This window comes from Ornithodoros turicata, chromosome 2 (genome assembly GCF_037126465.1).
Source record: "Ornithodoros turicata isolate Travis chromosome 2, ASM3712646v1, whole genome shotgun sequence".
NCBI classification, from domain to species: Eukaryota; Metazoa; Arthropoda; class Arachnida; order Ixodida; family Argasidae; genus Ornithodoros; species Ornithodoros turicata.
In genome coordinates, this window is record NC_088202.1 from 140,931,366 (window position 1) to 140,956,602 (window position 25,237).

The 25,237-nt window shown below is 46.0% G+C and overlaps 1 protein-coding gene and 1 long non-coding RNA gene across 2 annotated transcripts in view; one reads left to right on the forward strand and one right to left on the reverse strand.

The window, feature by feature from the left end:
- LOC135386456 (thimet oligopeptidase-like) overlaps window positions 1–25,237 on the forward strand; it is a 55,180-nt gene that overhangs the window by 19,937 nt on the left and 10,006 nt on the right. Inside the window, exons 3-14 of the mRNA XM_064616361.1 lie at window positions 5,080–5,274; window positions 5,384–5,523; window positions 14,026–14,141; window positions 14,235–14,404; window positions 15,332–15,444; window positions 15,529–15,580; window positions 15,668–15,832; window positions 20,493–20,657; window positions 21,950–22,015; window positions 22,078–22,182; window positions 22,260–22,367; window positions 25,150–25,223. Coding sequence (XP_064472431.1) covers window positions 5,104–5,274; window positions 5,384–5,523; window positions 14,026–14,141; window positions 14,235–14,404; window positions 15,332–15,444; window positions 15,529–15,580; window positions 15,668–15,832; window positions 20,493–20,657; window positions 21,950–22,015; window positions 22,078–22,182; window positions 22,260–22,367; window positions 25,150–25,223 — 1,445 coding nt within the window. The 5' untranslated portion in view covers window positions 5,080–5,103. The remainder of the gene's footprint in view (window positions 1–5,079; window positions 5,275–5,383; window positions 5,524–14,025; window positions 14,142–14,234; window positions 14,405–15,331; window positions 15,445–15,528; window positions 15,581–15,667; window positions 15,833–20,492; window positions 20,658–21,949; window positions 22,016–22,077; window positions 22,183–22,259; window positions 22,368–25,149; window positions 25,224–25,237) is intronic.
- LOC135386233 (uncharacterized) overlaps window positions 1,557–25,237 on the reverse strand; it is a 37,312-nt gene continuing 13,631 nt past the window's right edge. Inside the window, exons 2-3 of the long non-coding RNA XR_010420640.1 lie at window positions 3,725–3,894; window positions 1,557–1,668 (exon numbers count right to left, since the gene is read on the reverse strand). This is a non-coding gene — a long non-coding RNA (uncharacterized LOC135386233). The remainder of the gene's footprint in view (window positions 1,669–3,724; window positions 3,895–25,237) is intronic.

A 25,237-nucleotide genomic window follows, 5' to 3' on the forward strand; every position in this document is an offset into this window, starting at 1 on the left:
GTTCGGGGCAACTCAGTGCTGCACTGAACGGGTGCACTCCTTTAATCGAGGACGTTCAGTGCGCACCAGTGCAGTTTATCGAGGACGCTATAAGAGTAATACCGCGCCAGGAACGGAAGCGTAGCTGACATGGAATCCAGTGTCCGTCTGATAGCGTCCTCGATAAACTTGCTCCGGAATTGTCCCGAAACCACAGTGGTGCGTGGCGCTCTACACTGGCGGTGCCCTGGGCGGAGGCATTATCGAACATGAAACTGCACTGCACTGGTGGATCTGATGGATACTAGCGTGCGCTACCTAGAGATATGTGCTCGTTGTGGCTCGTAGGCTGCGCGACCCGTAGCGAGAGGCACCTGGCGAGCGGCACCGATCGAATGCCATGCTGACGATGACTGTCTGCTGCTACTTGCCCGGCTACACCTGGCTATTTGCCGCTTCCGCCTTCCTCCGTGCTTCCGGCAATCGCGATGCTTCTTGGGATTGCACTCTGGCGCTCGGCCGATTTTCTTGGTGTGGGTTCGGGGCAACTCAGTGCTGCACTGAACGGGTGCACTCCTTTAATCGAGGATGTTCAGTGCGCACCAGTGCAGTTTATCGAGTATGGCAAGCCGCACCAGGTCGCACTGGGGCGCACCGGTGCAGTTTATCGAGGACGCTATGAGAGTCACCGCTGTGGAAGTGCAGTAGAGCCAGGTGACCTGCCGTCATGACAGGCGAGGGAATACACGTATACTGCAATAACTGCCAAGCAACTGGTCATTCTACCACCGTCGTAGATCTGCGTGTCGGCAAAGCGTTAAGAATTTCTCTGGTCTGTAGAGGACAAAAACCAACAGCGCCATGATGTTATCGGCATAATTTGAGTCACGTTTGCGGATATAGTGTAGTCATATGGTATGTGTCGGGCTGGCCAAATGGCTGGTATATTGCTGAAGGTACCACGCGATTCATTACTATATTAGGAACGTACAAGGGATGTACTATAGACAGGCGGGCCCTTTTTACTAGTGCACTGCTAAATTTGATAAATTTGCAAGAAGGAAACTCGCTCATCGCGAGCTACACAAGCTCTATCCGGACGACCACGAACGTTAACGACACATGTCCACTAAGCGCTATAGCAATACTGAATCACTTCGAGGTAAAGCGAGTTTTTTGTCTTTTTTTTTTTCAGGCTCTATATGGGAGTATCTGTAGAATACCCTAAACCTCTGCCACTGACTCTCTCATCGTTTCTATACGAAGCTTTCTGGATCTGCAGACAGACTATCTGGCATTACTTTCTGAACTTCAGCTTGCGATTGCGCGGTTCGTGGTTGGTATGCCCAGCCATAACCAAAGAACAACAACTTTATTTTGGATAGGACAATTCGTCGCCAGAAGCGAATGCTCTACCCCGTCGATAGCGATAATTTGGTTATGAGCCTCACGCTGAGGAAGAAAGAAAGAAATGGCGGCGGCGGCACCCGGCGGCGCACAGGTCTACCGTGCCGTTACGAATCCAATCCAATCCACTAGCAGCAGCAGCAACAGCAAACGATGACCACCACACGCAAATGCGTACATTTGTCTGGCGCCTTCTTCTGAACCACATGCGGAAAGCACAAATAGTGCAAATAGTTCGTAGTAACAGAAGCACTTGTCCGTCCGTCAGAATCTGTGCGATCGCTAAAAAAACGAGCAGAGAAACTTCAGTGCAACGCCAGCAACTTTTCAACATTGCAAAGAAGCCTATTTTGCCCGTGGCCTTCCACCTGTAACGTCCAAGCGTTCTTCTGCTTTTGTGAGTTTAAAGGGGTTTGAAGTGCCTATACGTATTTTACCACCCGCATATCCCTCCCCACTCTCTCGCTTACTTTACCCACAACGTTGTTCTTTGCGCTACTAACGTATACTTTCAGTCCTTTCTGGCCAAAACCTCTCTCGAGTGGAACCACCTTCCCGGCTCTAATTGAACCATTACTGACCCTTCTTTATTTAATAGCGAATTCCACTGGTAGTTCTGGTGCACCGTAGAGCAGTGTAACACCCTCGCCACAATGAGGGGCGCTCTCCGCCAGTGCAACTACACTAATCCGCCCAGCGGAACATCCGAGAGGGTTTCAGTGCAGCGGCGCTGCCCCAAACAATCTTCAACGCCACCTATGTTGGCAGTTGTGCCGTTGACCAGGCAGGCAACATTGGTAAACCGCGAAAACCGAAACCGAGAACAGCATGGACGGTGTGTATCAACTGTGCTTGGATAATGACGAAGCGCAGCGTTTGCTTTTTTCAATGTGCAGCACAAATGGTAAGTTGAAATAGCTGCATTCTCTACTTTTCGATATCTGTAGCGTTATGTAGCGTATGTTATGTAGCGATATCTGTAGCGTTATGTAGCGTTATCTGTATTCGTCTTTGTTTTATAAGTTTTGCGCCCTGTCTCATTCGAGCACTAGGAACACGATGATACGTCATACATAGAGTTCGTTGTATATGTTGTTCAAATACGCCGATCCTCCTTCGCTACTACTACGGCTATCTCTGCTGCTGTCACTGCTTTCGGAATCCTCAACGAGACCGAAAACCACTTCCATTTCGTCCGCCATGTTCATTCGAAAGAGGAGGAGGGACCGTCCGGAAGCGGGCGCACTCCCGTGTTCCGGTCTCCACCGCCGATTTTCTCCGTGCAGGCAGAGTTGCACTGGTGTTGTACTCGCCCGGTGTAGTCGCCCCGTAACGACCAGCGGAATGCGATGCGCTTTGCATTGAAACGACCAGTGGAACACGCGCGCGCTGGCCAGTGCAGGTTTTTCTGCACTAGAACGACCAGTGGAATTCGCTATAAGAATGCTCTTTCATAGCCTCCTATATAGGGTTTATTCACTGACGTCACCTCGCCGCCATACTGTAGGTCCCTCGAAGTTATGTTCCCGCAACGGAAGAAGTGCAAGGGCGCAGGCGAGCTGGTACAGGTTGGGACAAAAGTTTACGGAACACGCGAACGGCGTACTTTTTCTTCGGTGCGACACCCTAGCGGCCACCGGAAGCGGTTCAGTTCACTGTTTCGGAGGGGTGGAAGGATGTGCTGTTAGCGACACACAGCTGTAGCTTCCACATCCCAGACACTCCCAAGCCACACTGGAACTACCACTGTGTGTCGCTAACAGCGCACGCTTCCACCCCTCCGAAGCAGTGAACTCACCCGCTTCCGCCGGCCACTAGGGTGTCGCACCGAAGAAAAAGTACGACGCTCGCGTGTTCCGTAAACTTTTGTCCCAACCTGTACATGATAATACGAAGTAGTAGTATACGTGTGTGTTTCGTGTTTTCTTTCCTCTGTCTCTGGGTTCCCTTCGTATTATTATGTTCCCGCATTCGTTCGCTACCATATGCTTTTTGGATAACTATTAACGTCAAAAACATGGAAATTTTTGGATATGCTACAAATCACACAGCACAATAACATTAAGAACACCAAATATATGGTGAGTACGATATGGGTAGCGGCTTGGATGGGACCTACAATATGGTGGCAGATGCAGCACATCTGCCTGCAAGCGATAGTCGCGGTTTCCTGTGGATGACGTCATGTGAATAAACCCTTACCCACTGTAGCAAATGCGGCCCTTCACGCAACTGTACTGGGGGGCGCCAGTTTCCTAGGTCGGAAACACGGATAGTCATAGCAGCGACAACCTTTGCCTACCCCGTAAGCGTACCCTGCCGTGTGCTCGATGCATACCTTGCTCTACAGTTCTTTGCGGAGATAAGCGTCCTGGATAGGCGCAGGCTGTGCAGGCTGTGTCATCACTCGATAGGCCAGTGGTTATCGAAAGACGCCGTTGGTACAGTCTCTTTTGGGTGTCATGTCATTTCTCCGCCTGTCAGACGCCACCGGTTGTAATCTGCAATCTGCGTGTAGGAAGACGGTGTCATGACCAATACTGCTGATATCTCATAGAGGTAGTTATCACCAACCTCAGTGCCGTGTATGCCAAAGGGAGTCTGGCCATTAGGAGGAGCCTAAAAAAGATGCTCGACCTGTCAATCAAATTGAGCGTTTTTCATTGGCTGTCATTTTTTATGCGCCATGATACCAAAATTTTCCCGAAAATGGCGGCGTAGCTTGGAACGGCGAAGCGAGGATTTCATGACAAATTGTTTTCACAAATTACTTCAATTTTATTCCGTAAGTGTACATTCTGTTGCAATTATCTTGCAAATCAGCTTTAAATTACGCTCCAGTGTTGATGTTTACCTGAAAATAATATGTTTCGTCGTCCTTGTTAGGCCTAGTAAAGACACCGATCACAGGCAAATAGCAAGAAAAACGCTACGGATGGCCAAAAATTTGCATTTTATGGCATACTTTTATTCATATACACATCTTTGCCCGTTCTTGATTCAATCTTGTTATGTTTCATAGTTAAAATACGTATAATACCGGCAGTCTGTTCCAACAAGCGGTTCTTCCGGCCAATCAGTTCTGCTAGCAAGCACTTCTGCTATTCTGAGTCTTCCCGACATGCCCCTCTCCACCCAGATGGCGCCTTTAAAAGCGGACGCAAAATCCATTATGTTGGTAGGTCGTCAGGGAATATCCTATTCAATCTAATCCAATCCAGTTTCCCGAAAATGTCGGCACCCAGTGAATACAGGTAATATATAGCTTGGATAGCCCGGGATTAATAGCGAACTGTATTTTGGATCGTCATTGGCCAGAGAGCTCAAAAAGTGGGTGGAGCTCCAGGTATAGGCAGGTCCCGTTAATGGCCAGACTCCCTTTCGCATACACGGCACTGACCAACCTAGGAAACTAGCGCCACTATCGTGGACGGCCGGCGCCTGTGTGTTCCGGGGTCATTGGGCTGGCACGTAGTATGTAGGAGGCTATGGCTCTTTGTGATCATCTGAACGCCGCATAAGTGATCCTTTTTTTTCTTCTTGTTTTTATCTAAGTTTTCATTGTTTTGTGTCTTCTGCATGCATCTGCATGCATCCCCTCCCCTCTCTGATGCTAACAAGCCCCGAGGACATCATAAATAAATAAATAAATAAATAAATAAATAACTTTACGGTGAGTTTGTTTCTTTTCAGGCAGCGCACCGTTCACCGTACGAAATGCTTCCGCCCGAGATGCTTCCGCCCGAAATTATTCAGCCGTGGGATTACGGTATGAGTCCCAACGAGCTACGATCGCGTGCAATGGATGTCATCGATGAATTACGAGCCGAGTACGACGACGTAGGTAGTCTGGAGAGAGAGGAGGTCACGTTCGAGAACGTCTTAAACGTAAGCCCCCCAACTTTGCTTCTCTGCTCACATCGCTTTGTGTCGCGCCCGCTGACTTTTTGCATTATTCCGCGAATGCTGGTACACTGAATACCTTCGAAAATACCAGGTGCTGGCGGATCTGGACCGACGGGCAGACGACGAGGGGCTGTACCTGACGTTGGCCCGGTACATTGCCACAGATGAGAAGCTACGGGAAGCAGGTGCGGATGCGGAACGGGCGATGCGGAAGTTTGAAGTTGAAACGAGGTAATTGATCCGATTAAAAATCCCGGAGGAAATCCGAGACCAGTCGAGTGCGAACGTGCCGACATCTCTACTTTCCAAGGTTGGCACGGCGCAAGGCATGGTCCGAAGCACAATTAAACTGTTTAATATCGAATAATAAGCGGAGTGTGAATGCGCTAGCAGCAGCACACATGGTTGAAAACAAAAATTACAAAAATATATTGCACATATCGCCAGTGATGGCCAGTAGTTAACTACATGTAGTTAAACTACTAGTTAAACTACCTGATTGTAGTTAAAAAGTAGTTATCAACTACTTGCAGAAATGTAGTGGCAACTACTAGTTAAACTACTATTTCGAGTAAACTACAGTAGTTAGGTTACTGCAGGCGCCAACTACTTCCGATTTTGCCGCGAGCTTTACGGGACGACTGTGCTTCCGACTTTTACCTTGAGCTACTTGTTTGATGAGAACGGAGGTGCAGAGCAATTGTGCCGTGCATATGTACTAAATCTTCACTTTTATCGCTGCTTGTGATTCATATTTAGGTGTCCAAGGACACTATAAAATGGGATTGGTGTTGACGGACAATGTTAAGTAGTTGTAGATGTAATTAAAATACATTGCAGTAGTTTTAACTACCTCCCCTGAAAAGTAGTTGAACTACTAGTTACACTACTCCATCACTAAGCAGTTAGTAGTTATAGTTAAACTACTGTAGAAGTAGTTAGTGGCCATCACTGCATATCGCATTATAAACACAATCCCGACTCGGGAAATACTGTTCCATTTGCTCGACAGCGTACTCACTTAAAGGAACTTTCGATTTATGAAACCCCTCGATTTACGAACGACGTTTTTCGGGGAACCGAAGGTGTCCGTAAATTGAGGGTTGACTGTAATTTTGTATGAGCACCACTCTGTTGACAGGTACTATAGAGGTATTCAATTAATCAACACTATTATTTTGAGTAGGAGCAAAATCTGAACAATGCGTAGAAAAGGCGCGTAGAAAAGGTGTCCGGTTAGACAGTGGTCACCAACCCCTTACGGAGTCGTGATTGAGCGCACGTCAGATCTGTCGGAACAGGATTGAAATGACTGTATTTTCTGGTGTGTGATGCGCTCTCGTGCGTTATGTGTGCCCCTAAAAACTGGCTGAATTTGAAAAAAAAAAAAAAAAGTTCTGCGTACAACGCTCACCGCAACGTTGCTGCGAGCTTCTGTAACGCCACTACCATACACAATAAAATCGAGGCGTTGTATAATATGTGTAGAGCCTGAAGTTTTCCTACATTCGGGGGGTAAAAATTGGGTAAATAAACGTGTGCACTAAATTCGTGCAAATTCGGGTGAAAAAACTTCCAGTACGCTAAATTCGGGGAGAAATCGGGCTCAGTTATTCAAACTAACCGTACTGGTTTGGTACAAACGGTGATGTAACTGCATTTTTCTGCCAAACAAGTAAGTTAGTGCATTCCTACAGACATCCCAGTGAGGGCAATTTGCCGGGTAAAAATCGGGTTTCACCCTAAAGAGGCAACCTTTTAATTCGGGGTGCAAATTCGGGGAAGAATCGGGTTAAACACTAAAACTTCAGGCTCTAAATATGTGCATGTGCTTTCTTTGAAACGTAGTTAGTTTCGCGTCCCTTCTCAATCACGCTTCAGCGTTCTGAAATGAATTCAGGATTATTAACTGCTCTATAGGCATCCTTATAATTCCTTATGAAGTCCAGCACCCTTTCGCCGGCTTTGTCAACTGACCCAAAGAGATTTGTGAGCACGGGGGGTGACACAAACCCGCCATTGTTGTAACTATACCCTCAAGCGGGTGTTTTTAGCAAAACTGCCATCTTGTCCTGGTCGCACGTCATAGGAAACGTCATTTCGTCGCATCTTTTGTCCTGACGAGGACAGTGCCACTGTCGAAACGTTGACCCCGTTTCTCATTCAACTTTTAATTTCTGCCCATTAAATGAACTAGTGTTTCTTTTTCCTTCCACAACTATATATATATATATATATATATATATATATATATATAAATGTATAACTGAGTACAGATGGACGCGAAAACAAATAGACTACAAGTAATGAAGAGACTTGGGAGGCCGTATAAGGGTTAAAAACACTTGCTACTTTTATTACATTAATAATTAAGGGGGCGCTAGGAATAGATTTACAGTTAGGGGTCGACGTTTCGGCAGTCAGCGCTGCCTTCAACAGAACTAAACTTGGAAATAGGTGACAAGGGCTTATATACAAGGGAAAGGGGGAAAATGAGAGGGGAACAGTGCACGTGGAGCGGAGTTGGTGATGTTGCAGGAGCGTTGTTGCTAATGGTCCATTGAGCACTTGCAGGAGCGTTGGCTGTCTTCCAGGAGAGTACTCCTTGGTCGTCTGATAAACCTGAAAAGATAAGAGAGATACGGCAGAAAGAACGAAAGAGGGTCGGGGGACTTGGTCTAGGAGCTAAGGCTGCGAACTGTAGACAATACGCCGGGGTCTTCGTTTATCGTGGACTGGAATTTGTGGATTAGGAATGATTCACGCTGTTGCCTGCTACGGTCTGAGGGGAAACCAGATTGTAAGATGTACACGTGGATGTCTTTGAATGAGTGGCCGGTTTGATTGAAATGACGCGACACAGGGAGATTTGGTTTCTTTGTAATATCGGACCTGTGATTATTAAAACGAATTCGGAATGATGTTGTAGTTTGGCCGATATATTGTGCTTTGCATGCGTTGCATTCCAATAGATATACTACGTTGGATGAGTTGCAGTCAGAAGTAGTTTTGATTTTTACTTGGAAGTTGCTGTTTGTGCTTTGTACCCTGTCTGCAGTCTGCATTACAATACAAATTTGGCATCTTCGTCCGTTGCATGGGTGGCAGCCTTCGGTTGTAGGAGGTGGCTTATTGACTTTTGCGTTGACTAAGTGGTCTTGAAGATTTCTTGCACGACGATATGCTATGCGTGGCGGTTCTGGGAATATTTCTCCAAGGCGCTGCGACTGTGTTAAAATTGGGTGATGACGTTTCAGTATGTTTTTAAGGTTAGGGATCGCGCCATTGAAGGTGACTGTAAGATTAACCCGCTTGGGGCGTTCGGGGCGTGTTGAGTTTTTTAGAAGTTCACTGCGATTAGTACGGCGGGCTCTACATATCGCGTCCTTCACGAGATCCTGGGGGAAGTTTCGGCTGACCAGCGTGTTTTGAAGATCGTTAAGGTTTGCGTCCAGCTCGTCCTCTTGGGAACAAATGCGCCGGTAGCGGAGGGCCTGACTATACGGGATGGCCAATTTTGTATGTCGGGGATGGCAGCTGTGAAATGATAGGTACTGTTGGGAGTCAGTCGGTTTTCGGTACAGATTTGTTACGAGGGTGCCATTGGATATGCCTATATGGACATCTAGAAAATCTATGCTCTCTCTAGAATAAGCGTGAGTGAATTGTATTGTGGGGTGCATGTTACCGAAGTTTTCAATGAAAGACAGAAGCGAGTCTTCAGAATGTGGCCACAGCATGAATATGTCGTCCAAAAAGCGCTTAAAAATTAGGGGTTTAAGTTAATTTTTAAGCGCTTTTTGGACGACATATTCATGCTGTGGCCACATTCTGAAGACTCGCTTCTGTCTTTCATTGAAAACTTCGGTAACATGCACCCCACAATACAATTCACTCACGCTTATTCTAGAGAGAGCATAGATTTTCTAGATGTCCATATAGGCATATCCAATGGCACCCTCGTAACAAATCTGTACCGAAAACCGACTGACTCCCAACAGTACCTATCATTTCACAGCTGCCATCCCCGACATACAAAATTGGCCATCCCGTATAGTCAGGCCCTCCGCTACCGGCGCATTTGTTCCCAAGAGGACGAGCTGGACGCAAACCTTAACGATCTTCAAAACACGCTGGTCAGCCGAAACTTCCCCCAGGATCTCGTGAAGGACGCGATATGTAGAGCCCGCCGTACTAATCGCAGTGAACTTCTAAAAAACTCAACACGCCCCGAACGCCCCAAGCGGGTTAATCTTACAGTCACCTTCAATGGCGCGATCCCTAACCTTAAAAACATACTGAAACGTCATCACCCAATTTTAACACAGTCGCAGCGCCTTGGAGAAATATTCCCAGAACCGCCACGCATAGCATATCGTCGTGCAAGAAATCTTCAAGACCACTTAGTCAACGCAAAAGTCAATAAGCCACCTCCTACAACCGAAGGCTGCCACCCATGCAACGGACGAAGATGCCAAATTTGTATTGTAATGCAGACTGCAGACAGGGTACAAAGCACAAACAGCAACTTCCAAGTAAAAATCAAAACTACTTCTGACTGCAACTCATCCAACGTAGTATATCTATTGGAATGCAACGCATGCAAAGCACAATATATCGGCCAAACTACAACATCATTCCGAATTCGTTTTAATAATCACAGGTCCGATATTACAAAGAAACCAAATCTCCCTGTGTCGCGTCATTTCAATCAAACCGGCCACTCATTCAAAGACATCCACGTGTACATCTTACAATCTGGTTTCCCCTCAGACCGTAGCAGGCAACAGCGTGAATCATTCCTAATCCACAAATTCCAGTCCACGATAAACGAAGACCCCGGCGTATTGTCTACAGTTCGCAGCCTTAGCTCCTAGGCCAAGTCCCCCGACCCTCTTTCGTTCTTTCTGCCGTATCTCTCTTATCTTTTCAGGTTTATCAGACGACCAAGGAGTACTCTCCTGGAAGACAGCCAACGCTCCTGCAAGTGCTCAATGGACCATTAGCAACAACGCTCCTGCAACATCACCAACTCCGCTCCACGTGCACTGTTCCCCTCTCATTTTCCCCCTTTCCCTTGTATATAAGCCCTTGTCACCTATTTCCAAGTTTAGTTCTGTTGAAGGCAGCGCTGACTGCCGAAACGTCGACCCCTAACTGTAAATCTATTCCTAGCGCCCCCTTAATTATTAATGTAATAAAAGTAGCAAGTGTTTTTAACCCTTATACGGCCTCCCAAGTCTCTTCATTACTTGTAGTCTATATATATATATATATATATATATATATATATACGGGCCACTCACTAAGAAAGGGAGCATCTCCAAAACCAATAATATTTAATAATATTATTGGGTTTATTAAAATTTAAATACAGTTGAACCTCTATATAACGAATTTGTAAATGCTGGCTCTTTGTTTCGTTAAATCGAGATATTCGTTAAATGGAACACGCCAAGTTAAACAAAGATGGCCGCCGCACTACCAGCGCCGCGCGTACCGCAAAACGTCATTTGTCATAAAACAGGTACTAAGGTAAGAAGGGCACAAAATATCGAGCTTTATTCATTACATAACGCTAGGTAACGCGTAATTTGTGCACAATATTGTTCTGAGCATTCATAACCTTTGTAACTCCGGATGACCTCGACTGCTTTCTCCTACGCGATCGCGTATCGAAGTTTCTTGGTTGGTTCACTTGCACTCATGACGTCCGGAAAGAACAACCGTACACCGCCGAAAAGAACGAGAAACGGGTACATGTCACGTAGACGTCTGCGCCGATGGAACCTTGAACGGCAGCGGCATCATGCCCGTTTTACCACCGTCAGCATCAGCGGCGCGAAAAAAAAACAAGTAATAAAAAGGCACAAAACCGCAACGTACTGTCGTCTTCACCAACACAAGCAAATTAGACTTCGCGAGATCTCAGCAATGCGTGTTTTCTTGTCCGAAAACAGGTGCGAAGAGACCCTCGCGCCGCGCAACGATTACCGGCGGCGGAGACGCATATGTCGGCACGCTCGTGCCTACAGCACGTGACAACCGAAGTAACCAACGAAAACTCGCGTAAGGACAACAGAGAGGGAAGGTTTCTCCTCCTTTTCTTCGTGGTGAAGGGGAAAGACACGCGCAGAAGAGCCCAGAGATTTCGTTAAATAGAGGTGACCAAACGAATGTATTTCGTTAAATCGAATGCAAAAATACATTGGCGTCTATAGGGATGCGTTCGTGCAACGGAAATTTTGCGTTAAACAGAGGATTTCGTTAAATCGACGTTTAAAATTATTTAATTTTTAAATTTGTATATGTAATGTATAAGTAATGTAAATAAAAAATAAAAAATAAAGAAATTAATTTAATAAATAAAATTTATTATATATATATATATATTATTTAATAAATAAAATTTATTAAATATATAACAAATATTAAACATATCCAGCGCCCTCTATTCTAGGCACAGGTGGTCCCACTATCTTTGAAACCTTTGAAAATTAATGTACAACCCTATTTACAGCAGGCACTCCGCGGTTACAGCTGCGCTCCGGTTCGCCCTCTGTCCGACCTTCGCCGGGGGCCAGACCCATAAACTGGCACTGTTAACAACAACAACAAAAATCCAATTGAAAGTGAAAGGTAGAACCAATCACTTGTCACACTTCCCACTTTTCGTATTCTTTTTTTTTCCACATACAATTGCCGATTGGAATGACCTTCCTCAGTCCTCGGTCATCTCGCCTGACCATCAGACTTTCCGTAGAAACTTGGCATCATATCTACACATTTAGTGGGGAAGCATTATCTCATGTCTTGTACGTGTGTGAATTTTGTTATTACCTTAACTATTTGGTGCAGTGTTTGTGCTGTTTCATGTACAGCTTGGGACAAAAGTTTACGGAACACGGGGTTGTCACATTTCTCCATTTGAGCGACACCCTAGCAACAAACAGAGGCGGACGCACACATTGAGAGATGGACAGAATAGCCGAACACCCGTTTCTTATTCGATATCTTCTTGATATGTAGCAGGGGGCCGCTCCCATGAAGAAATATGCCAGTGCCGTGTTCCGTAAACTTTTGTCCCAAGCTGTACTAATGTTGCATATATTGTATGTATCCCCCCTCTTGTATCGCCCTAAGGTCCTCTTTGAGGTATTTACATAAATAAAAAAATAAATAAATAAATTACTCAGGCTCTACGTATCTGTGGGGCCCCTCTTTTTACCTTGAACGCCACACGAGCTTTTGTGACAGAGGGATTTGGTGAGTTTCGAACGGGGCTGGCGAGGAGGAAACCCTCATCGGTCCTCCTAACGCACGTCTTACATTGGTGTCTTATCAGTGTCATTGGTGCATTTATATATGTATTGATATTTCTGGTCGAGAGACTGATATATCCATAATTTATCTATAACAAATATGGATGCTCTAATTGGTTCCCCTGCTAGGGGCAACAGGAACATGGAAGTTGTCCGTTATGTGACAGTAGTACTGCTTATGGGTATATGTGTATACCAGTGATGGCCAGTAGTTAACTGCATGTAGTTAAACTACTAGTTAAACTACCTGATTGTAGTTAAAAAGTAGTTGTCAACTACTTGCAGAAATGTAGTGGCAACTACTAGTTAACTACAGTAGTTAGGTTACTGAAGGCGCCAACTACCTCCGATTTTGCCGCAAGCTTTACGGCACGATTGTGCTTCCGACTTTACCTTGAGCTACTTGTTTGATGAGAACGGAGCAACAGAGCAATTGTGTCGTGCATGTGTAAAGCCTCATTTGATTTGCTGTGAAATAATTCTGCAACTTAGTTTATCGCGTAGGCACAGAAAGAATACTGCCGCAAGCTTTGTATTTGACGATCGTAGCAATGGCTTGAGCCAAAGTTTATTATTGCTTGTGATTCATATTTAGGTGTCCAAGAACACTACAAGGGATTGGTGTTGGTGGACAACGTTAAGTACTTATAGATGTAGTTAAACTACATTGCAGTAGTTAAAAAAGTAGTTTTAACTAAAGGAAACAACTCAGGGAAAAGAGGTGCTGACGCCAGGAATCGAACCTGGGTCTTTTGATTTCCAGCACCTCTTTTCCCTGAGTTGTTTCCTTTCGTTAAATTCTGGGTGTTTGAGGCTTACTTGTCTGTGTCGTCCGTAATTGTTGGTCTGCCTCGGCCAAATCTCGTTGTTTACGTAGTTTTAACTACTCCCCAGAAAAGTAGTTGAACTACTAGTTAAACTACTCAATCACAAAGTAGTTACTAGTTATAGTTAAACTACTGTAGAAGTAGTTAGTGGCCATCACTGGTGTATACTATACCAAAACTTGATCCCTGTCAAGATGTTACCACATGCACCAGCATTTCACTCCTGGAACATGTGGCAGCAGACGACGCCTGCTTCCTGGCCATCACGTAGCACGTTGGCAACAAACGCTGTTCCCGGACAGCTGTAATATGTTTCTTTAGTAGACAGCCTCTGCTTAGTCCAATCTTAAAAAAGCGGTATCTCCTTTTCTTTTTTTTTTACAGGATGCGGCAAGATATATTTGAGATCTTAAAAATCTTAAATCTGAAAAATCTTTAGTAAACATCTTAAATCTTTATCTTAAAAATCTTAGCAAACATCTTAAGTCTTAGTAAAAATCTTAAAAAGCTTTACTAAAAAGCCTCTGCTTAGTCCAATCTTAAAAAAGTGGTATCTCCTTTTTTTCTTTTTTCTTTTTTTACAGGATGCGGCAAGATATATTTGAGAAACTGAAAGCACTGGAACAAGAAGACGCGACCATGCTGTCTGCAGAGATGCAGAGGTACTTAAAGAGATTGATTAAGCTTGGCGAAAGGAATGGTATGTTACGTTGGATTGCTGTTAGAAACACATCACTAGAGCTGTGCGATTTGCAGGTGGCAACAAACCTAACCCCTTTGTATTCTTTGCCAGGTCTCCACCTACCAAAGGACGTTCAAGAACAAGTCAAGAAGCTCGCAGATGAAATCAACGATTTGGACATTCAGTACATGAGGGTAATCAACGAAGAAAACTCAACCGTGGAGCTCACGGAGGAAGAACTCGACGGCGTCCCCGAAGACCTCGTGAAAAGTCTCGAATTGGTATGAAACGGCAGAGTGAATGGGATCCGATTGAAATAGAGGTCGGTCTGAGCAGGTAGAAAGGAAGGGAGTCAAAAGAAACCTCTTGACCTGTTAAAGGAGTACAGAGGGCCATCCAAAATATTTTCAGATTAAGACATCTGATGAAAGTGTGTGTGTCGTTATACCGAATAGCGCGAAAGGTTTTGATGTGTGCAATTTTTGTTTCCCAGAAAAAAACTCACATAAACATAGCTCCGCGCGTTCACCCTTAACTCGCCACTCCAGCTATAACGAGGATGAGGAGGTATGATGCCACGTCCCCGATGACTGCATAAGGAGAACTCGTTCTGGTTTGCCGGTTAGTGGGGGTCAGCGCCTTGTCCCTTTGCCGCCGTAAACCTGTTTTGCCAGTTTTCCTGGAGAATTGGGGATAGAAGGAGCGGCCGAAGCATTACCGAGCAAGGAGAAAGGCTTTATCAGAACCCCGAACAGCCGAGTTGCAGACGACAGCGGAATAGCAGACGACATTTCCGTAGGCCAATCAGCGAGCGTTCTCCTTATAGCGTCAGTGCGAGGTTCCAGGCAGATCACAGGCTGGTACTGCTCTTCACCACTGTTGTGCACGGTCGCTTTTTTGCGGCGTATTTTAAATTCAATTTCCGCGATAATTATGACTCTGCGGTGTAAATTACTTCGCATGGTGCATCTTACTGGCCTACTTAACAGTTTTATAGGAAGAAAACTGGGTGTTAAAAATGACTTCTGTGCTACTTTAATAGACAAGAGGAGAAACAAAAACACCAGATTTCTCCCCGAATTACAGATTTAGAAATAGCGCCCGATTTTTTTACCCCCCCTTCCCCCGAATCTGAGAGAGGCATTTAACCCGAAAAAGTCACTCCCTAAGCACATATTCCATAGTGAGCTACTCATCGTGCTTGACAGGTTGAATCTGGGAAGAGGAAAGTCACGATGAAGCCACCCCACTTCATGCCCGTAATGAGCAAGGCGAAAAACCCCGAGACGCGCCGCCGCATGAGCTTTGCCTATGAAACATGGTGAGAAAGGCTTAAACAATAGAGACTTAAGAATGCAGTTTGCCTTCGAAGCACATCCTCTCCTGCTTGTCTCTTCTCGTGCAGCTGTCTGGAGAACGCTCCGACCATCGAGAAGCTGGCCGCTCTAAGACACGAGGTAATATCTGATTAGCGTTTTTTTTTTTGTTTTTTTTTGCGCTCTCGCTGCGGTTACAATTCGAGTCTTACGTTTTGCTGCGTCCAGAAAGCAGTCCTGCTCGGGTATCCCGACAACGTCAGCTTTGTCGCGGAACTGTTGATGGCCAAGTCAAGGGACAACGTGCACAGCTTTCTGGCCGACCTGGCGGAAAAGCTGCAACCCCTGTGGCGCAAGGAAAAGCAAGTTTTGCTTAAGCTCAAGGAGGAAGAGGTATGTTTTTTTGTAACGCACTCGTGCAATGTAGCGACGTGACATCTCGAGTATACCTGTATTCTGGTTCTATAACAGCCAGCACTGGGAACTGACAGGACTACGAAGTTACAAAAATTGAGGCTCCTAACCATCGGTTACAAGACAGATGGTTACTAAGACTATAAATCCGCACTCTCGTCCCATCTTTCGAAGGGACCGAGACAATGCAGAGGGAGGTCTGCTGAGTGCCCCCTCTCATTGCTTCACATGCAAACGCACACAAGAGTTGGAACTCAAGCCAATTGTAGATGATTTGAAACACAGGAACTTCGAGGCTGCCGGTGTGGCTTGTCCCCATAGCGACAGCCTCCAGAATAGAACTGCGGCCGTGATTGGCGGGCACTCTCTTGATTGTTGCGGCATTGCGACGCACGAGATGCAGATAACTGTTCATTGGACACCATGTCAAACAACCTGTGTTGCCAGCACATCCGGCGTGTTCTGCTTTACTCTGGGACTGTGCCGTGTATGCCAAAGGGAGTCTGGCCGTTAATGGGACCTGCCCATACCTGAGGCTCCATCCACTTTTTGAGGTACCTAGCCAATCACGGGTCGAAATGCAGCTGTCTATCACTACATCCATCCAATACTTATACCTCACCCATATTTACTGGGTGCCGCCATTTTGGAGAAGCTGGATTGACTCGGACTGAAACGGATATCACTGGTGACAGACCAAAACGACGGATTTTGTGCCCACTTTTATCAACGCCATGTGCATAGAGAGAGGCATGTTGGGAAGGCTCAGAATTGCAGAAATGGTTGCTGGCAGAAGTGATTGGCCAGGAAAGCAGTAGAACTGCTTCTTCGTAGCAGAGGACTGACGGTATGAAGTTTTAAATCACGTAATGCAAGTAGATAGAATCCAAAATGAGGAAAGATGTATGTATAAATAAAAGGCAATTATATAATGCAAAATCCTGGGTATAAGGGTCGTCCTTGTTATTTTCTTGGTGTCATGGTCTTAGCTAGGCCTAACGTTGGCGACGAATAAACATCCCATTTTAGCGTAAATAATGGCGGCGGAACGAAAGTTGAAGCTGATTTTGTAGATGCGTACATGATGATATATATACTCACAGTATGAAATTAAAGTAGTCTGTGAAATTTTTTTTTTGTCACGAAATCACTGCTTCGCCGTTCCAAGAACCATCCTCCATCTTTGAGAAAATTTGGTGTCTTGGCGTCTGCCACGGAAAACGGTAACCAATGAAATGCGCCCAGTTTTATTGACAGGTCGAGCCTCTTTTTTTAAGACTCCTCCTAATTGGCCAGACTCCCTTTGGCATTGATGAGAAAACAATGAAGTTGGCACACCGGCTTGACACAACAAATAATTTAATGCAGGCGTTTCGTCTCCCATATGCGGGGGACATTATCGGCGAAAGCAAAATGAGATACGACTGCAACCAGCGGATTATATACTTAACCAGGTCGGCGAACACTTGGGGGAGGGGGCCACGACTCAGGCAGTCTCCCGGGGACCCCACCTTTGTTCCCTCGCTAAGGCCACAGCGTTGGTGTAGTCAAAAGAGTGGTCTGTTATCCAACAATGCTCGGTGAGCTCAGTCTTAAATTGCGTTGCGTTTGTCGAGTTAACGTGCGTCGCATTCATGCTCTTCTTGTCTTGTACACTGCACTTACGGCCGGTCTCTCCAATGTGGGCGAGACCTCGCAACTGAGACATTCTACTTTATATACACAACACCTGTCTGGGACTCTGGGGGAAATAGGGTCTTTTTTTTTTGGCCTGGAAGTGAGTGACCGAATTTTCGGGCAGGGCTTGAATACCGAAGCCGGTACAGAGCCTCGGGACAGAGCCGTATATTGAAAGGGAGTCTGGCCATTGGGAGGAGTCACAAAAAGAGGCTCGACCTGTCAATCACAGTTTCGCTCCTCTGATTGGTTTGCTTTTTACCAAGGGGGTCGCCATGACACCATACTGCCACCCAAAATGGCGACGAAAACAAACACTGTGAAGCGGGGATTTCGTGAGAAAACATTTTCACAGACTAACCTGATTTTACGCTGCAAATGTAGATCCTAATATAAATTTCTCGGAAAACAGTTTCAACTTATGCTCATCCATCGATATCTAACTGAAAATAATACGTTTTGTCGCCGGTGTTAGGCCTAGTGAACACGGCGATCACAACGAAATCATAACAAAAACGGCGCTGTGCTGTACAATCTTATATTTAATTGATATATTTCATGGATATAAACATTCCTGCCTCTTATATTCCAACTATTCATGTAGATTTGTTTGAAAATCATACCGACAACAGAATGTGTCCCAGCAGGTGGTTCTGCCGGCAGCAGTACAACGACGGAAGCAGATGACAATTCCCGACGTGCCTTACGCTCCCTAGGTGGCGCTCATCAAGTTTGCGCCAACAATCCACTACTTTTGCAGATTGCGAGAGGTATCCATTTCAATCCTATCCAATCCACTTGCCACCCAAAATGGCGCTGCCCGTGTTGGATAAGGGGGCAAATAGTGAGGATAGGCTGATTGATAGCGTCCCATACTTCAAGACTTTATTGGTCCCAAAGCTGAAAAAGTGGGTGGAGCTTCAGGTATAGGCATGACCCATTAATGGCCAGACTCCCTTTTAATATACGGCTCTGCTCTGGGACATGCTGTGCTGCCCTCTACCCGTACGAAACCAAACATGGCGTAGACTTGTCAGAATTATCCAAAGCAGTTAAGGGGTCAGACTTCGAGGACGAGTTCGGTTTGTCTATAAAACATGCAGGAGGTTAAAGTTGTGGCGTCAAGCGTGCACAATGGTGATTAGTTTTTGCAGAGTTAGAATGTGAATTATGTGACAAAGGACGTTGCACATGGCGCCATCTAGTTTTTTAAAAAACCATGAATCGGAGATGTGGCTTAACTGGTGTGCCCTCATAAAGGGACGGTCTCGTACCCCCGGCCCCTCTCATATAAAGTGTACCATTCGATTGCCCCTTGTTGAAAATGGAACATCGCAAATTTACCCAACAAGACACGTCACAGTCATTAAATAACCGAATTAAACGGACAAAGATTGCAGAGCGTGCCGCGATCTGTGTTGGCAACAATGAGGACGGCCACGTCGCCCTGCGGGAAAGTCTGTAATTGGATACGGGGATCGTCTGCTATTGCACGCACTAGTGCGCCGCCGTGAGCAGACGACTTTCAGACGTTACTGGGGGCCGAGGCAACTCTCGTACATTTTCTTTCAGTTCTCGGGCGAAAAGCGCACATTCCAAGAAGTGGAAAACATGGTGGTTTAGAACAACTATGTTAATCCTCAGAGACAAGTTAAAAATCACAGGAGGAACCCCACCCACACAATCACAAATATTGAAGCCGCGGGCCATTGGCGCTCGCATTACGGCTCCGACCAAAAATATATCACGCGCGTTTCCATTACACTCCCCGTTGCACACTGATCATGTTTCGAAATGTAGTGTCGCTGAGGCCGTACATGGAGAAGGAGTGCGTGTCTATTTAAAAAACCTCATCAAATACTTCCACGTATCTGATTATGCGCCACATTATCGGAGACCCCACAGTCAGTGCTCGGAATACGTTCTCCGCTCGTGGAGGTAATATGCCTGAGTGTCCCCATTTCGAGAGCAAAGGGGATATGACTCAACCCAAGGTGCTTCTGCAAGTTACAGTTACCATGACAACGACGCCGTACCCGCAGGCCGATGTCATGCGTGACGTACGCATGAGAGAAGTGCAGGTTTCGTCGTCTGCTGCTCCGGCACGTCTCGACAAATTCCTCGAAAACGACTCGGTTATTCAGAACAAGCCTTTGGGTGCGTTTTCTTATTCAACTCTGGTAATTCCGAGTTACTCTCAGCCAGCGAAAAATAGCCAGAGTAGAGGAAATGACGTCATAACTCTGTGCGGCGAAAATTAGCCAGAGTAGCCAGGGAGTGACAACTCTTCTCTACTCTGCTCTGAAGAAGGGTAGCCGTCGTTCTGACGTCACACACAAGATAGCAGACGACGATGCGTCGTGTCTGGAAATGTAGGACTGGTCAAAAACTGTCGAACGTTTTCAAAATCAGCTAGAGTGCACGCATATGCGCAGTAAGTTGTTAAACAGACAGTCCACCACCACTTCCACATCGTCTCTCGCCCGTCAGGCTAGTCCGCCATTTTGAGTGTAGAGTAACTCTGGCCGTTCGGAAAATTACGGTCAAAGGTGGCCACTCTGGAGTCACGTGATCATAAAGGCTCTGACGTCGTTACCCAAATCCCTGGCTACTCGGCTTGAATAAGAAAACGCACCCCCCTTTGACGGTTGTATGTCTAGAGTACTTGTGAAGGTAGTTTCGTCCAAGTTTCGAAATCGCCCCGGCTGTAAGGGAACGTCCCTTTAAGTGATCAGGCTTTTTTTTCTAGCTTTGTTCCTGGATGCTCACAAAACTTCATTTAATTTGGTTGCCAAATTGAGCCGTACCCGTAACCGTAACCGTAGTTACCAAAAGGGAGCCGTAACCAGCAACGGGTACTCTGTGACAGTCAGTCTGTCACAGAGTACCCGTTGCTGGTTACGGCTCCCTTTTTTTCCTGCTGACACGCGCTGCTGTACTCAGGATTTCTTTCTACAAACAGTGCCAGGAAATTGGGATACCATTTGATGGAAATTTGAATGCTTGGGATATAAGGTACTATGACAACATGCTCAAGGAGCGCATGTACAGCGTCGTCGACCAAGAAGAGCTGCGGGAGTACTTTCCCCTCAAGACTGTCCTGGCTGGGATGCTTAAAATATACGAGGTATGGCAATTTTGTGTGTGAACGTCAACTTCAAACACCAAAAGCTCGCATCTACGCGTCCCATGAATTTGAAAGCACAGTTGTGATACTGAGGCTTGTGCCTGACAAGCAGCTATTATCTGAATATGGTCCAGAGGCTGGGAGCAGACATGTTTAATAGGTTCAGCGCACTGGCGAGCAACACGGTAAACGACATTATAGTTGACGTTTTCGGGTCCCATACGGGATATTCTGGTGATGGGACCCGTATGGGACCCGTAATGTCAAGTATAATGTCGTTTACTGTGTTGCTCGCCGGCGCGCTCAACTTATTCAGCAGTTATTATATAGAGCAAGTGCTCGAGAGTTCCGCAGAAAACGAAGATTCACTGAGCAGTGCGCTGCAGCTCTCTGAATTTGACAGTACTGCACACCCCCTTACACTACTCAAGTGCATATGTTGCTCCGTGGTGTTTAGGGTATTGGAAGCAGTCCTGGCAAAAGTTGCGGCAGTAAGGGCAGTTACGTCGCAGTTACAAAATAAAAACGGTCACAGAGTTTCAGGTACAGCTGCCCTGCACAAGTTACAGTTACAAGTAACTTACTTGGTTATGATATTGTTACTTCCCTAATTGGCGCAAGAAAGGAGCAAGTTCTACCATGATAGGCAAGCCTGAGCGATGGGCAAGAACACGTAAACAAACACAAACATGAAGGCTCAAAACCAGCAAGACGTTCAATTGATAACAACGAACTTCGTGAACATGTAGATGGTGCGAGGGAAGACAGAGAGAGGGGAATAGGGAATTGAGGACAAAATGAGTTGAAGGAGGTCAAGGAGGCGCTTGAAGGCCGGGTGGATACATACAGAGCAAGCAAGCAAGTTCTAGCTTGCCAAATCTTGTCCAGGACGGGACGGGACGTTTTCATCCGTGCTGCTTTCAAGATGTAGCGTACCTTTCTGCAAACAAGAATGTCAACGGATATAAAAATATCTGCACCCGCGCACACCTCAAACAGTGACCGTTTTCCGTAGCATTCAACGGCTTTGTGCACTGGGGCTGAAAAGCACAAAGTTCGGCAAAAGTTTTTCGGCAAGGGTTACTGTGGGGGGCTTTGCCCCAGTTTCCCTTTCCCAAAGGAACTATACAAAGGACCAATTTTGGCACAGCACTGAGGAATTTCCTTGACGTTCGTGCAAGCAGCTTTTCACGTGCAAAAGCAATAAGACAAAATTTTCATGGGGAATGCGCCGTATATGTTTCATGGCAGACCATAATTGAAATGTTGTCGGATGTCCTTTGTCACTACAGCAACTTCTTGGATTGGTTTTCGAACAAATACCGGATGTAAAGCTTTGGCACCCTGAGGCCAGTTTGGTAAGTCTGCGTCGGGTCGTGAGCCTGCAACGCTGGTTCACGCGTTGCTTCTTCCTCCGCAGTACAGAGTCAACGATGCAGCCACTGGTGAACTCATGGGTTACTTCGCTTTGGATCTGTTCCCGAGAGAAGGAAAATACAGCCATTTCTGCAATGCCGACATGCAGGTATTTGGTCCCCGCTGGTTCAGTCTGTTGGTATCACCTGTGCGTATGCTGACTGATCCGTTTCGTGTGTTTTCAAGCGCGGATGCCTAAGACCGGATGGTACACGACAGCATCCCGTTGTCATGCTAATCTTCAATTTCACCAAGCCTACAGCGGACAAGCCCTCCTTGCTTACTCACGATGAAGCAAGTATACTTTGCCCTACGTACTTTACCTCTTCTGCTTTGGGGTTTTGATGTTATTCAAGTTCGAGAGGCAAAAATTAAATCCTACGTTTCTGAAGCTGCGTAACGGAGTAAACTCGGGGTGACGTGACGTTGAAGGTGAGATTTTGACTGATTTTGGTCAGATGAAGGTCAGATTTTGACATTGGGAAAAGAGGAAAAAATAATGGTATACAAGTGGTGGGGAGACGCTGAGCCGAGTGGAAAGCGTTTACTGTTCGACTAGAGATGCAAAATTTCCGGAGCAGACCGGAACTTTTCTGGGTTTTTTTCCGAAATATTTGAAAAAATGGAAACAAACTCAGTTACTGCTGAGTCGAAGCATTGCCGGCCAAGCCTACCGCATACAATGAGCTAGAAACTTTAGTAGTGTTCACCCCCTAGGCATAAATGCAGAGCAGAGCGTCCCATGGGACTGGACGGCTGTCAACTGAGCGATAGGTGATTGGAACAACCCGTCCACTCTGACCAGAACTCCGACATTGTGTGAACGCGATGGCGATTGCTTGGAGCGCAGCCAGATGGAGCGCTAAGTTGGTGGTTGTTGGCAGATCGTAGGCGCCTGAGGCACTGTTGGCAGGTTGGAATGCATCGAAGGCACGAAAGTGTACATTTTTAAACTTTGTTGCCTGGAAATTTTGGGCAATTTTTCCGGAGATGAGGAAAAAACCGAAAAAACTTTTTTTTCCCAAAAATTTACGTTTTTTTCTTTTATTTTTCGGGGCTTTACATTTCTGTGTTCACCTTAGCCAGTGCAAGTGCCCACGTTTATGCTTTGGTGTTTTGGGGGAAATGTTTGAAAAAAAAACAAAACAAACAAGGCTCTACTTCACGTCTAGGCCCACTAACGTGACATGTTTTGAGTGCAAGTGTGTTGCATTTAGTGGAGCACGGAACTTTTGCGGGCACTAAGGCCATTCCACAGCAAATGATCCCAAAGGCCCGGCTCGACGCCCACTTCTGGACCAAAAATATTGTCACGGATACCCTATGGCATGAAGAAACGCTTTGCAAGGTTTTTACTGGAGAATATTATTGAGCCCCTGCCATTTTACATGGGGTGAAAGTTTTTCTTTGAGCACGAAAACCGTGGCATGCTTGAAATAATCATTGAAATAAATTGAAATAATAACTGAAATCATCATGATTATAAACTTTGACCCACGCGTGAAACGAGAGGGGCTCAATGTTCCCCCAGCTAAGCTCTGGGTCATGTCTAATTCATGCCATAAGGGTATCCACGGTATAGTGTCTCGCTCCAGAAGTCGACAACAACTACTGTGACAACAGTCGACCCTCGGATTTATGGACGCCCTCGGTTTCCCGAAAAAAATCTTTCTTGATGTAGTTGAAGATAGACCAGAAGCCAGGAGTCATGTTTAATAGAAGGATAGCACTGGCTTACATAACAAATAAAGTAACAAAATTTGTCTGGACGTCTGCACATTCCATTTCGACAATGTCACCACTCTGGCACGTGGACAAAGATGGGGAGTGAGAAGATTCCTTGAGTCATGACACATCCACCATGAGAAGAATTCCTGTAACAACCACAAGGGGCCACTGCCAGATTGTTATAAGACCTAAGGACTCGCGCGCTGCTTCTCTTTTCCTTGCTGATGATGACGTCTGCATAGACGTCGAAACGTCCAGACAAACTTTGTTACTTTATTTGTTATGTAAGCCAGTGCTATCCTTCTATTAAAAAATCTTTCGTAAATCGAAAATTCCGCGAAGCGAGTACTGTCGAGCAGATGGAACGCAGTATTTCCAAGTTGGGATCGTGTTTGCGATGCAGTACGGGGTGTGATTTTGCTCTCGACCCACGCCTCCTACGATATCAATCTCGCAAAGAACGTACCTTAGCACATTCACGCCCTGTTTATTGTGCAGTACTAAATTGTTTCATTTTGCTTTGACCATTCCTTCCGCTGTGTCAATCTTCGAAAGAAGAGATGTCCGCACATTCGCACTCGACTGCTCTCGGATTTCCCCCGGGATTTTTAACCTCTGTTTATTTATCTCCGGGTGACAGCGGCCACCTTATTCATAAACTGAGGCCAGGAACACTCGGTCGCCCCCCTGTGCGAACCCCGGAAAAACCCGTTTGTTGGTCGGATTTCCAGGGGTTAAGAACCAAGGGTGCGACACCTGGAAAACGTTTTGTCCATTTTGTTTGTTCATAAGACCACGGAATAATCCCTTCCCAAGCGGCACAACATCTTGGCCCAATATTGGACCAATATTGGCAATGTCAGCCCTACATTGGAACAAAATTGGACCAATATTGCCAATATTGGTCCAATTGGGCCAAGATGTCGTGCCAAGATTGGGCCAAGATGTCGTGCTGCTTGGCTCTGAAGGTTTCCGTTGAGCTCGGAAGGATCTGTTCATAAATTGAGGGCAAGAACTCTGGGAACCAACTCCTGTGAACAGATGAAGACTCCCCCCTCCCCCCTTTGTTCCGTTCCCGAGACACGTCATCTCAGCGGACCCCACTCGTTCACCTTGCATGAGAGGGGGGGGGGGGTCACCATCGCGGTTAAGTACAATTGACAGTTTGTCTCTTTTGTATTTGATTTTGTACTTTTGAATATTACGTAACTTGACTCGACTGACATATTAATTAGGAGCAATGAGAAAACAAAAAAAGGTTTCGTCTTGTGAAAGACGCCATATTTTCTGAAACGTTGCGTACCCACGTGTAATGCTGTGAAGTCGAGCGACAGTAACGTTCTCGCAGGTGCGGACGCTCTTCCACGAGTTTGGCCACACGATGCACTTCATCTGCAATAGAGCCACCTTGACCATGTTTGCGTAAGTCTCGTTTG